Below are 13,403 nucleotides of genomic sequence, written 5' to 3'. Positions count from 1 at the left end.
AATACTTTTACGGAGTAATAACTTATAAAGAAATAATAGCCGATCAGTTTATACCTAAGCAGAGTATAAACCGACTAATATTTTTTGCATTTCTACCGCACCAGACCATTTTTATTTGATTTTATAAATTTTTTCAACTTCAAATGTACATTTTTTAAATTTTTCCAAGTGGGTCGAAAATTGTTATTAATAAATAACTTATAACAAAAAAATAATTTCCCGAATCGCTTCGACTAAAATTTTTTTATGCGTATCTCATCAAAATAAATACTTTTTCTATTTTGGTAATTTTTCGAAAAATGCTTAAGGAAGCATTCGAGTTATTTGCAATTTTTTGTTAAAAAAATGCCTTAATTAGTAATTTTTTGGATTTTTCTTAAACTACTAAAGGAATTGCAATTCTATAAAAAGCTTTATTATCTTTAAACCTGCAAGTATAAGTAAGAATATTTTGAGAAGGATAAATGGATTCTATCTTGCTGAAAAGATGGAACCAAATATTTCGAATATGCTTCTTCTTCTTCTTCCTTCTTGTATGTATGCTTTAAAGCCTGTTTCTTCTTCAATATTAGCCTCCTAAATTGTTTAAATTGTCGCACCATCTTTTTCTTGGTATGCCAATACTTCTTCGTCCATTTGGTGACTTATCTCGTGCTATTCGTACTATCCTATCCTCTGCCATTCTACTAATGTGTTCGTTCCACTCCTGTTTCCGTTTTGTCACCCATCCATTTATGTCTTTTATATTGCATGCTCTTCTTATTTTTTCACTTCTCTCCCTATCCAACAGACTTTTGCCTGATATTCGTCGGAGTATTTTCATCTTTGTTGTTTCCAGTAGTCGTCTCGTTTTAGATGTGTCTGGTCTTGTTTCCGCCGTGTATATTAATATAGGTCTAATCGCTGCTTTATAGATTCTTGTTTTTGTATCTTGTCTTAGATGTTTGTTCTTCCAGATTGTATCTTTAAGAGATTCCGCCGCTTTACTTGCTTTTAAGCTTTCTTGTCGTACTCCCTCTTCAACATCTCCGTAACTAGTTGTATCTATTCCCAGATATCTAAACCTTGCTTCTTGCTTTATTATTTTCCCATCAATTTTGATTTTACATCTGTATCATATTGTATTTCTTGGTTGTTGTATTAAAGATATGTGTTAATCTTTGAAGCTCGTCTTCTGTCTCGGCAATTAATACGGCGGCGTCTGCATGACATAATATTTGGATTTCTTTGTTCCCCATTCTGTAACCATGACCTTTACGTACTGCTTGTATTATTTCGTCCATTATTATATTAAAGAGAAGTGGGCTTAACGAGTCACCCTGTCTGACTAAGCTTTGTACTGGTATACACTGTATTAGATTATGGAAGTAGATGTTGTCGATGGTTTGTATAATATTGATTGGCCAATATGCATTTCGAGAAATCTATCGCATCGCTAATCGTGTATTACGGTTGCAGCGATACAGGCACGCGGGTGCGCGTAGAAATCTTTGTTTAAATTTAAAACTATGTTTTCAGCAAGATAGAAACCACTTAACCTTGTCAAAATATATATTTTTTTTTAATTACCAAGAGAGAAAAAGTATTTACTTTGACGAGATATGCCGAAATTGCTTTTTTTCTTATAAGGTATTTGTTAATAATAATTTCGGCCCACATGAAAAAATTAAAAAAAAAAATAGATTTGAACTTGAAAAAAAAATATGTAAAATCCAATTAAAAAAGGTTTTTTGAGGTACAAAGGTAAAAAAAAATCGGTCGGTACATTCCGTTTCTAAAGCTTCTTTTTAGGGGTAAACCGCTCTCCTATAATAACTAATATGCCCCACTAACTGGCTAAATAGATACAACATGAGAATGAGAAAATACCACAAGAATAATTCGAATTAAGATGTGTACCACCCCCATAAAATAAAAATATAATAAATTGAAAATAACGCAGCATAATTAGTCTAATTAGCATATGCTACAGATTTCTCTAAATATTATTTATTCGCGTATTTTTTAGAAGCTTACTGAGACAATTTGGGTTTAGAAACGGTTTGGCCATGAAATATACATTGTTTAGCATACAAATTCTGATCCAAAGAGTACATTATGTTAACAGCGATGTCTATGCATACTTTAATGATCTCAAAAAGACGTTTGATAAGGAATCTGATTTGAATGACAAAAATATTCGCATAAAATTTATAGGTGGATGAATTTGTTGATGCTTTTTTTCGTTTTGAATAAAAAATAGGTTGTATATCTGTGTGTATAGTTGTTGTGGTCCAAAATGGTTTTTTCCTGACGTTTTATATAGAATTTCGAATTACAATATCAAAGTCGATATGGTAGCCTTTTGTCGCTTACAGATTCAATATTATTCTAATGAAAATGCTCATTGCTGATATGCTTGTTTCTTCTTCTTGACTGGCTTTAGAACTCGGGGTAAGTCTTCGCCGCATCCATTATAGCTCTATAGCCCTCCATCTTCTCGATATGCTTGCTGACCTCGCAATAATCCAAATTCAAATATAATGACATTAAGCGCCTTTAATTCATCATTTGACTGGTCTATTTGTTTTACCGTTGCTAATTATCCTTGATTGACGGATGCAAACTATTGTATTTTCTTCTTCTTCTTTTGTTTTTCGACTAGATTCAGAAGTTTCTGGCACTCTGGTTGTCTCAGGTCGTAAGACCACGATACCGAATCCTGTCTTCCCATCAAAATGTATCAAGAAGTCCTAGCTTCAACGAAGATTGAAGGTTTGTCTTCCTGTTTAAATTTTGTTTGGCCGGTGTATGCCCGCCTCAGATCAGTAAGCGAATCACATTCGCAAATAATTTATGTGGCAGTCACCTTTTTTGTGATCCTGTTTAAACCTCGCTTACTGAAGTTTGTCTGGCTCTAGAGAGTATTATATATAATATATAATATTATATAATATGTATATATAATACAAAAGTTCCTCTAGAGCCACGTTTTGCTTTATTTTATTCGTGAAGGCTTTTAACTTGATTTTGGAAAGATTAATTGTAAAGTTCTCTTTCAAACATCATGTAGGGCATAAAGCAACTAATCCGAGCGAGACAGACCCTGTAAATTTTCCTCTAGTAATATCAGAATATTTTTTGCGAAGCCTAGAATCTAGATCCCCTGGGTACCGAACTCGAGGATAGGATTATCATCAACTATGTCCGGTAGTGTTGGTGATATTACTCCTCGTTGAGGGCATCACTTAGTTGCGCTTAAGGTGATACCCCTTTCATACCTCACCGCGAGCATTATTCTGCATTGAAGCACTCTTATAATTGACCTGTATGTAGTTCATTGATTTTTTCCACATCAGTATACAACCTAGGTCTGATAGGCGTATTGTTAAATGCATCCTCGTTGTCTACGAATACCGCAAGGATGATTTTTGTCTATTGTAAGCTTCTTTTGAGTATCGATATAAGAATGTGCAAGGCTGGCTTATATATATATATATATATATATATATATATATATATATATATATATATATATATATATATATATATATATATATATACATATAGATATATTGGGTTTTGTAGTCAAATACCTTTCTAATACCGTGTGAGAATTGTAATATAAAATTAGCAGAATTACTTAACATTTGACATTATATTATTTGATTTTCTCAAATCTTATAAATTTGCTCATTGCCATTTGTGATAAGTATCATTTGTCGTGAGCCTAATCAAATTGGAACTTACATGATTCAAATGTAATTTATTCTAAACGAGCTAATACATTGAAATTTGTATAAAAGTAAAACCAATAAATTTGTTAAAAAATAACCAACTCGCTTTATATAGTCAATATCCTTTATACGGCAAACGAAGGTGAACGTCAAACGAAATGATGAGAACATAACGATTAGAATTTCCTTCAAAGCTATGAGTTCTCTTCGTTTTCTGTAAGCAGTGCAGTAGTGTATCACAGAGTGCCGTTGACCTGAAAAGTAGAGTTGCGTTTATACAAATTCTAACATCGATTTTGTCTAGAATTACCTACATTGTGGTTGTGGGCTTTCATGAGATCGTTTTCTTACCATTTTTCAAATATCGATTTATACACTTTTAATAGTAAAGTAAATAATAGATATTTTCAGTTTATTGATTTTTCTGTGCTTAAATTTTGCACAATAAGATTTACACAATAATATTATCTTCTTATACTAGTATGGCCACTATACATTGTTGTGGACCATTTTTGTTGCATTAGTCATGAGCATATTTTATTCACAGTCTTAAACAGGGTAGTTGTTATATTTTTATACTACTTACTTAGATTTTTGATGTAAAGGGTTCATCTTCTCCGTGACTACGTTTTCCCTAGATCTTTTTCGACGTCGGGAGTGATAATTCATATTTTTTAGGAAGCATTATGCCATATCCTAAATATTCCAGCTCAAGGAATCTTATTTTCTTAACTATTTCTTTGTCTTTGCCTATTCTGAGTCGGATGTTATCCTTTATGACCTCTTAATTATAATATTCATTCGAATATCCACATTTGAAATATTTCTTAATATTAAAAATGTAAAAAGACTGGAAGGTACTTTAGCTGCTCTCACTTTTTTTTGTCCTTGAGCTCCATTTTTGATTCATATTACAGCCTAGATATATAAGATTGACTACTCCCTCAAGCCCCATTTAGATACATTTCTGTTATTCTTCTCTATACATATGATATCCAATTTTTTGTAGGTCTACCTCATCGTCTTCTATTTGATGACAACTATTTTACATTTTTGTTACGCAAACTTTCTTTGAGTCATCTATCTTTTTTCTAATATTTGTCTTTAAAAATTATGTTATTTAGGCATGAACGTCCCACTCTAAAACAAGTCTCGAGTTTCATTAAATCGTTCATTGGTTGTTCTATTTCCTTTTTGATTCACTTATCCCAACATTCTTGTAGTAGCTGGGAGATAAATCGCCAACCGACCCCGAAAAAGGTGAAGCGACAACCTGAACATTGATGCAGGTGGATGAAGTTTAAACAGACGATTCGCTTAGAATACAGAAACAAGAAGCATATTAATTAGACGTTTATATTTTAGCAGTTTTGGTTATATCAACTCAAAATAGCATATTATTTTAGGTTTGGATTTGTCGTAGTGCATCTTCAATTAGGGAAAAATCTATCGGTTGTAACCAAAAACTCCAGTTTTTTTACTCGGCAATAATCGGTTTTTCCGGTGGTTTTTCTTGTCTCGGTTATAACTGGTTTTTTCTTTTTAAAATAATAACCGGTGAGAAAACGGAGAACGTATCCTCAAGAAAATAACAGCCTTGAGACAATGGTGTTAAGTGTTCGACGCCTTCGGGAGAGACATACTGTAGATTATATCTGCTTAACCATGAAGGAGCTCTTTGAAGAATTCAGCATCCCTCTGGCTAGAGTTGTAGGCGCCTGCACGGATAATGAAGCGAATATGGTGGTTGAAGTGAGGAAGTTGCTCGGAGAGGACAAAAACCTGCATTGTTTTGCACACATGTAATTTAGTTGTTATAGATGGCCTAGATGATGTAATCAATGCGGTATTAAAAATATTAATTACCAAAGTTAAAACCATAGTCACTTTTGCCAGACGTAGGAACGTGTTTATGGAAAAATCATATGGAAAAACTTTTGATACACTCCATACCAACTAGATGGAATTCCATCTACTATATGCTTCAAAGGTTTGCACTAATGACCCCTTACATAATGTGTGGTGCAGACATAGAATTAATTAATGGAATTATGTGCATTTTATTGCCTTTCAATGAAGCCCCAAAGGAGATTTTAGGTTTCCAGTAGATTACTGCTAACCTTGTAATCACCTTTGTCTCCATCATCGAAAGGTTGTTAAAAAACCATTTTCTTGTAAAAACATACTCAGATACGAATGGAAATGACTCACCTTACAATACCAATACCAATTACCAATACCAAAAATCAATCGTGTATTACATAATCACAAGACAAAAATCAGAAGCTATACCACGTGGAGCTAATTGTGGATCTGATCGCTATTTAATTAAATCCAAACTGATCTATCCATTTCAGAATATCGCCACAAAAACCGAAAAATAGAATAATGCAGTAGTAGATATTGGAAGAAATCTAAAATATAAACTATTTCTCCTAAAACATGATAGCATCAAATACATATTTCTAAGAAGAATAGCTGTCTGACGAGATAAAGGAATTAATAAAAAAAGAAATGCAATTTTACACGAGGTTGTTGACAATTAAGCTAACGCGACATAAAGAACCAAGCATCGAATAGAGAAATATCATATAACAAAAAATGTATTCGTATTCAGTCAACAGCGGCAACGAAAACGGTGGTTTTTTACTTAGGGGTTAGAAGTGTAGACTCTTAATGCAGACCTAGAAAGAAGGCTCTTAGTAATAGACATGAATTATATAAGAAGAAGCGCAAGAATATTAAGAATAGAAAGGAGACATAATGAGAAAGTAATAACTCGAATAAAAGTAGAAGCAAAAGTAGTGGACCGAATATAAAAACGGTCCTTAAAGTGGTTTGGACATTTATTAAGAATATTTGACGAGAGATGAACTATAAGAATATTTCTTTGAAGAAGAAAATGGTGTAGACCATGCATATCAGTGAATGAGAACTTCAGAGGAGCGATAAATGGCCAAAATTTACGAGAAGAGGTTGACTTCGATAGACATGGTTGGCAAAAGATGATGGGAATATGACAAAACTCTATTAATGGTTCGTCTTTATTCAGTACCCTGTCCGATTATCGAACGTTGGCGATCATATTGGCAATAATGACTTGGTCTAAAGTAGCTCGAAATAGACTAGCTGTTAATGGCATGTTTTATTGCAGCTATACCCACCAAGAAAAAACACCATGTGGCTCATGCCGAAGGAAAATGTAGTTTACCCACTAAAACTTCCACCTGTTAAGAAGGACAGGGTGTAAAACATATCTAGCGTACTTCACCATGCTACCTCTACGTTCTCTTTCGTTCTCCATCGCATCAATTTTACTACTCTACTCTACTTTACTTTCGTCTATTATAAAACTGCAATATTCTGATTGCATTATTTTGCTCCCTCGCCAATGTATCTTGCTCTTTGATCCCCATATCAATCATACTATTCACAAAGTTCGAATCTCGCTACGGAGCATTAGTTCAACCAACAACTCTATTGTGATACCTTCACCTTAGCCCATCTCACTCTACTATCGAGCATTGACAGAGTATACTCCGCAGTATATTCATATTCTCCTTGGCAAAGTACACGCCAGTAAGTCTCCTTCACCTCAATCCGTTTCAGGTAGGAGCAGAAACAACCATGCTCCGTAAAAACCTAACCCAAATCGTAGTTTATCCTATCGTGTTCATGGCCCACATATGTCCTGAGTGTCTTGGTGATAAGACACCTAGTCCTGAGGGCCTTCCTTCTTTTTCTTTTTTTCGTTTTCGTGAAATGCAACCTCTCTTTTGCATTTTATCTCCAATGATTCGTCCTTTCCTCAGTAATCAGATCTACTGATAACACCCCAGGCAATTCTGCTACTGCATCTGATGCTTACTACAATTCCTGACAAGAGGCTTTCTTTAGATCTCTCTAATTTTCCAGTTAAAGTTCTTGATCTCAAAAAAACTCCGGCCGTACGTGCAGTCTATACATGATCGAATACACTAACGATCATTGCAATACCCTTACACCTGTGTTAGGCCAAACATAAAAATCAGTCATTTTTATATTTGGCCTTCACCTATTCTGTTCAGGCGTATACTATCGACTATAGTTTGTTTCTCTTACGGGCATTCTTCTGATGCCTTTATTAATTCTTTCTAGTTTGGATTTACATGATTTTCTTCTGAGAAAAAGTGGTATTGAATAATGTTAATGAGACAATATTGTCAATATAATAGTAAGTAGTCCAGCTATAAAACATGGGTATTCTTCAATATGTTATGCTATAATCTTTTCATGTACATTATAACGCTAATTCTTCTTCAAGTGTCATCTCCGCGGCGGAGGTCGGCAATCATCATAGCTATTCGGACTTTTGAGACGGCTGCTCTGAGTTCATTTGATGTACATCCGTACCACTCTCTCAGGTTGCGCAGCCATGACATTCTACGCCTCCCTATGCTTCTCTTTCCTTGGATCTTTTCCTGTATAATCGGGGAGTGCATTTGGAGCAAGGTGTATTTCTCTCCACGTGTAATATGTCCGAGATATTCCAATTTTTTGTTTTAATTGTATTTAAAATTTCTATTTCTTTATTCATCCTTCTCAGAACCTCTTTGTTTGTGACGTGTTCTATCCACGATATTTTCAGAATTCTTCTATACACCCACAGCTCGAATGATTCCAGTTTTTTCATTGATGTCGCATTGAAGGTCCAAGATTTCATTCCATAAAACAAAGTCGCCAACCTAACTCTTAGTTTCAATTTTAAATCTCTTGTACATAGCACTCTTCTCATTTTGTTGAAATTTGCTCTAGACTTTTCTATTCTGATTTTGATCTCCTGAATGTAATCATTTGTGGAGTAATCACCAGATATGCATATTTGTCCACTTGTTCGACGTTGGTTCCGTTTATTAGAATATTCTCGTTATTTCTTTGAGTTTTCGATATTCTCATAAATTTTTTCTTCATATAACGTTAATATTTTTCTATAAATAGTTTAAAGAGTGTCATTAACGGATACTTTTTTATCTTTTAAATTTTTACTATTCTAAATTAAAATAAATTAAAATAATTATTTTATAAGCACAAATGAAGATACTTATCATAAAAAATGGTTTCTTCAGAAATTAGTGCAAAAATATTCGTGTGGAACGAAGAAACGCTCTGAAAATTATTCATCAGAGCGAAGAAGTCACTCGCTATTAACTTTTTCCAACAAGTTTACAAACCGTTCACTTCTTCCGGTATTTTTATTGCTTCGTTAATTGCGTCGCCGGTATTGCAAAAATAGAAAATAAAAGTATTGCTACGATTTCATCTTTCCTTAATGGCATTTTAAATAGTTAATATCTTGTCATAAACATCGTTGAGAAAAGTAGTGGTTCTCTTTAAAAAACAAAATGACTGATGTCGTTTTCATATCATTTTGGTCCATAATGAGCTTTTTTTTAGGTTACTTAATGCGTGTAAACAAAGATAGATAAAATTTAAAACAGAGCATGTCTTAAGTTGCGTTGTTAATATTTATTATACACTTAGCTACTATTTATTAATAAGTTGGATTTACAACTTCCACAAAAAAATGGTAACATGAAACTGATTTATTTTTTGTCCTAATTATTTCCCACCGTCCCAAGTACTCATATTCTGGTTAAATGCATCCCCAACAGCAACTGTTGCGCTAAAACTTTCTCCTACTTTTTTCTATGTATTTCAACAGCTTTGATTGTGTCATGTCTTCATCTTATTTTTGGTCATTCTCGATTTCTGTTGTTTGTGTATGTGATTTCCTATATGTTGAGCTATATCTTACTAGTCCAATAAATAAACGTGATTTTCTATTTCACTTTTAGACTTTTGGTGCCGCTGCGTTGGTTGGATTTTTATTTTTTAGGGGTGAAATCTACCCCTATTAGAAAAAAATCGTATAATTGTAAATTAAAGCAAGTAATTGATCCAAATAATCTGTTAATAGAGTGAATAAATGTCAATTAACAATAAACAACATAACTTAAGATTTTATTAGAGTTTAACCCCTAAATATCACCTCTTAGATTAGTTACAGATTAAAACAGATTAAAACAATGTCGTTGAATACTTCGTCTTCACTGATTTGCATGAAAATTAAGATTTAGGTTATACTTACCCTCCACTTCAAAATTGGACTTGTGCCCTTGTTTGCTTTTTATTTTTTAGGGGTAAAAATGACCCCTAGTATAAAACGACCCTTGTAGAAAAAAATCATAATTGTAAATGCAACCAATTTGGAATTATTTAAACATAATTTCTACACTCCTACACCCTGGAAGGTAAATCCTACCTCTCAGCAGCCCTCCTAGACGTCAGTCATGCCTTCGATAAGGTTTGTCATGAAGGCCTACTTTATAATATTAAGAAACAATTGCCATATCCTTTCTTTCCACAACTAAAATTCTACCTATCAGATACATACTTCCTGGTAAAGCAGCACGATGAATACACTCAGCTCCACCCTATAAAAGCAGTTGTTCCACAAGGAAGCGTACTAGAACCTATTTTATACCTGATGTTCACTGCAGGCTTCCAATCCAGCAGTAACACAGAAGTTGCTACTTTTGCAGACGACACCGCAGTACTGGCCATGGACTCTAGTCCCACAAAAGCATCAGAAAATTTATAAAAAAAACCTAAATAAAATAGAAACTTACCTAAAAAAATCGTAAATTGGAGTAAATGAGACCAAATCTTCTTCTTTTTATATAGACATGACTCTGTCTGTTTTTCAATGTGCCTCCAGTAAGTTGTCGTTCCATCGTTTTCGTGGTCTTCCTACTGATCGTCTCCCTATTGGGGAACTGTCTTTTGAAGTCTTTACTACTCTATTTGTTGTCATTTGGCTTATATGATCGTTCCATTCTACTTTTCTATTTCTTACCCAGTTCTTGATGTTCTCCACCTTGCATCTACGTCGTATATCTGTACTAGCTCTGTCCCATAGTGTCTTACTATCAATTTTTCCAAGTGTTTTCATCTCTGCTGTTTCTAACATCCTTTTTGTCCTCTCTATGTCAGGTCTTGTTTCTGCCGGGTATGTCATTATTGGTCTGATGACCATTTGACCATGATGTTTTGTAAATACTTTCTTTCGTTTCTTTCCCGATATTTTTATTTCTCCATATTGTTTCATTCAGGCAGCCTGTGGCTCTATTTCCTCTATTCACTTGATCTTCCACTTCAGTTTTAGAGCTCTACCTTCAGGTTTGAGACCAAGTCAACACATGTAACCTTCACAATGAAACGAGGTGAATGCCCTCCAGTCACACTCAATGCTAAATGACACAAAATACTTAGGTATCGATCTTGAAAGACGACTAACCTGATTGTCTTGGTTTCTGTAGATTAAGTTTTCATATAAATCTACATGTTCTATTTTCTTCTCCGACTTGTATTTGCCTTGCTAATTGTTGCATACGGATAGTCGTATTTTCTGTTCAGTTGATTCATATCGTTGGTCAGCAGTATGTCGTTTGTAAATCTCAGAGTCATATAGAGCCATATAGAGTCTGTCCCCTCTGATTGGCAGAGAATTTAAATGACCATTTAAAGGTTTGAACGTCTTCCACTATGTTCGTGTTTCCACCGTATTCAATACTTTTTCGAAATTTGAATTCAATATCAAGTGTATTCATGTGATTTTTTCTATTACTTGTTTTAGTGTGTTTATGTAGTTTTTCGTATTCTTCCTATTAATAGCTTCTTCATGGGTATAAGTATTGACATCAAGATTTTTTTTATTTTGTGAGAAAGAAAATTCTACAAAACAGTTTATCGAACGTTTAAAACCGTTGATGTTGATGCTATTTAAATTCAATAGCGCCAATTTCATTTTTTCTTCAACTGTGTGAGCTAAAATAATACCTAAATAATCATCAGCAAATTTGGCAAAATCGAATTCAAATAATTTATCACCTCTTTCGATATTAAATTGAATATAGTGGACTTAAATCACATTTTGAGTAATTTAAAATTATTTTGATTTCAGGGAACGGAAAACGAACGAATAACATTGACAACAAAAGATGATAAAATATCTAAGAATGTTCTTTTACCTGACATCCGGTTGGTGGATGGGCCAACTATATTGGCAGGACGTGTTCAAGTCAAGCACAATGGACAATGGAGGAGTATATGTACGAATTCTAGGAAGTAAGTAATATAATATTTTCTTCGACGTATAATGATAACAATATATGAGAGATCGATATAAAAAAAAAACAATCAACCTAAGATATATTAATAAATATAGTGTTTTATTTATTTTTAGGAGGATCGTACGATTTTTTATTGCATTTTGTATCTCGACCACTCTTACTTATATGGCCAGTTTGTTTTCTCATATATTTATGATTGAAAAGCTATTCTTCTTTTTTCACAGAGAATATTGATCACAATAAAAGCTCTAGATATAAAAAAAGATATACATAGGACAAAAAATTATTAAATATTATACTTTGGGCCAGAGGTCGTTAAAAATAAAAATAACACCGAGAAAATAATACAAATACACAGGCTGCGATCCTGTGCAAGATGACCGGCTTCATCCAGGTATTTTCACAACAGAGTCTTCATTTGGTCTGCCCATGATTTTGGAGATCTTCCTCTTGGTCGTCGGCCATTTACCTTTCCTTATACTATCAATAGTTTCATAGTCTCCGTTTTTCTGGCTATGTGGCGGAAGTTATTTAGGTATGCTCGGTTAACTTTTTTTAATAACCTCGTCGTTCATTGATTATCATCTTCTCCTCCTCAGTCCTAATCCCTTTTGGGATGTGGTGACACCATCAGGCCTTTACAGTTTTTTCACGATTTCTCTCCATCCTTCTCTGTCCTGGGCTAGTTGTTCGGCTTCATGTAACCCTTGGTTAATCAGTATTTTTGTTTGATCTACCCAACGGCTTGGAGATCGTCCCCTAGGTCTCTTTTCTTCAACTCTGCCCTCGACTATCAGTTTTTCCATCGTACCTGTTCTTCTAGCAATGTGTCCAAAATACTGCAATTATCTCTGTTGTATTTGTTTAAGCAATCTATCCTTTACTTTAAGTTGTTCTAATATCGATACGTTAGTGCGATGATCAATCCAGGATATTCTCAACATGCGGCGGTATACCCACATTTCAAAAGCGTCCAGTTTATTTTTATCCGCTTTCTTTAAGGTCCACGTTTCGGATGCATATGTCGCTATCAGAAACATGAGCGCCCTTACCAGGCTTAGTTTTGTGTGTATTGTTATGCTAGAATTTTTCCAAATTGCTACCAGTTTCATCATAGCTGTTCTAGCAATAGTCAACCTTCTACGGATCTCTCTGTCACACCCTCCGTCATTTGTTATTAGGGACCCCGGGTATATGAAACTCTTTACTACTTCAAAGCCCCCAATTTCTTTAATGTGTTGAAGATTATTCCGAGCTCTGTCTACTATCATGATCTTTGTCTTACTCCTATTTAGCTGTAGTCCATATGTTTTGCTTTTTTCCTCCAGACGTCTCATTATGCCTTCCATTTCTTCTTGATTTGCCGCGATTATTAAAGTGTCATCTGCATATCTCAAGTTATTGATTTTTTGCCCTCCCACTGATATTCCGCCCTTCCATCCGTCTAGTACCTTTCGCATAATGTGTTCGCTGTAGATATTAAACAGAGTTGGCGAGAGTATGCATCCCTGCATGA

General features: G+C 34.1%; 1 protein-coding gene across 2 annotated transcripts in view; it reads left to right on the top strand.

The window, feature by feature from the left end:
• bark (C-type lectin domain-containing protein bark beetle) overlaps nt 1-13,403 on the top strand; it is a 135,510-nt gene that overhangs the window by 55,960 nt on the left and 66,147 nt on the right. For both annotated transcript variants that reach the window (XM_072540876.1, XM_072540875.1), the window contains exon 2: nt 11,719-11,882. In XM_072540876.1, the coding sequence (XP_072396977.1) occupies nt 11,719-11,882 (164 nt within the window). The remainder of the gene's footprint in view (nt 1-11,718; nt 11,883-13,403) is intronic.

This window comes from Diabrotica undecimpunctata, chromosome 8, assembly GCF_040954645.1.
Source record: "Diabrotica undecimpunctata isolate CICGRU chromosome 8, icDiaUnde3, whole genome shotgun sequence".
NCBI classification, from domain to species: Eukaryota; Metazoa; Arthropoda; class Insecta; order Coleoptera; family Chrysomelidae; genus Diabrotica; species Diabrotica undecimpunctata.
Note: the sequence above shows the minus strand (reverse complement) of the source record. Positions and strands in the feature narration are given on the sequence as shown.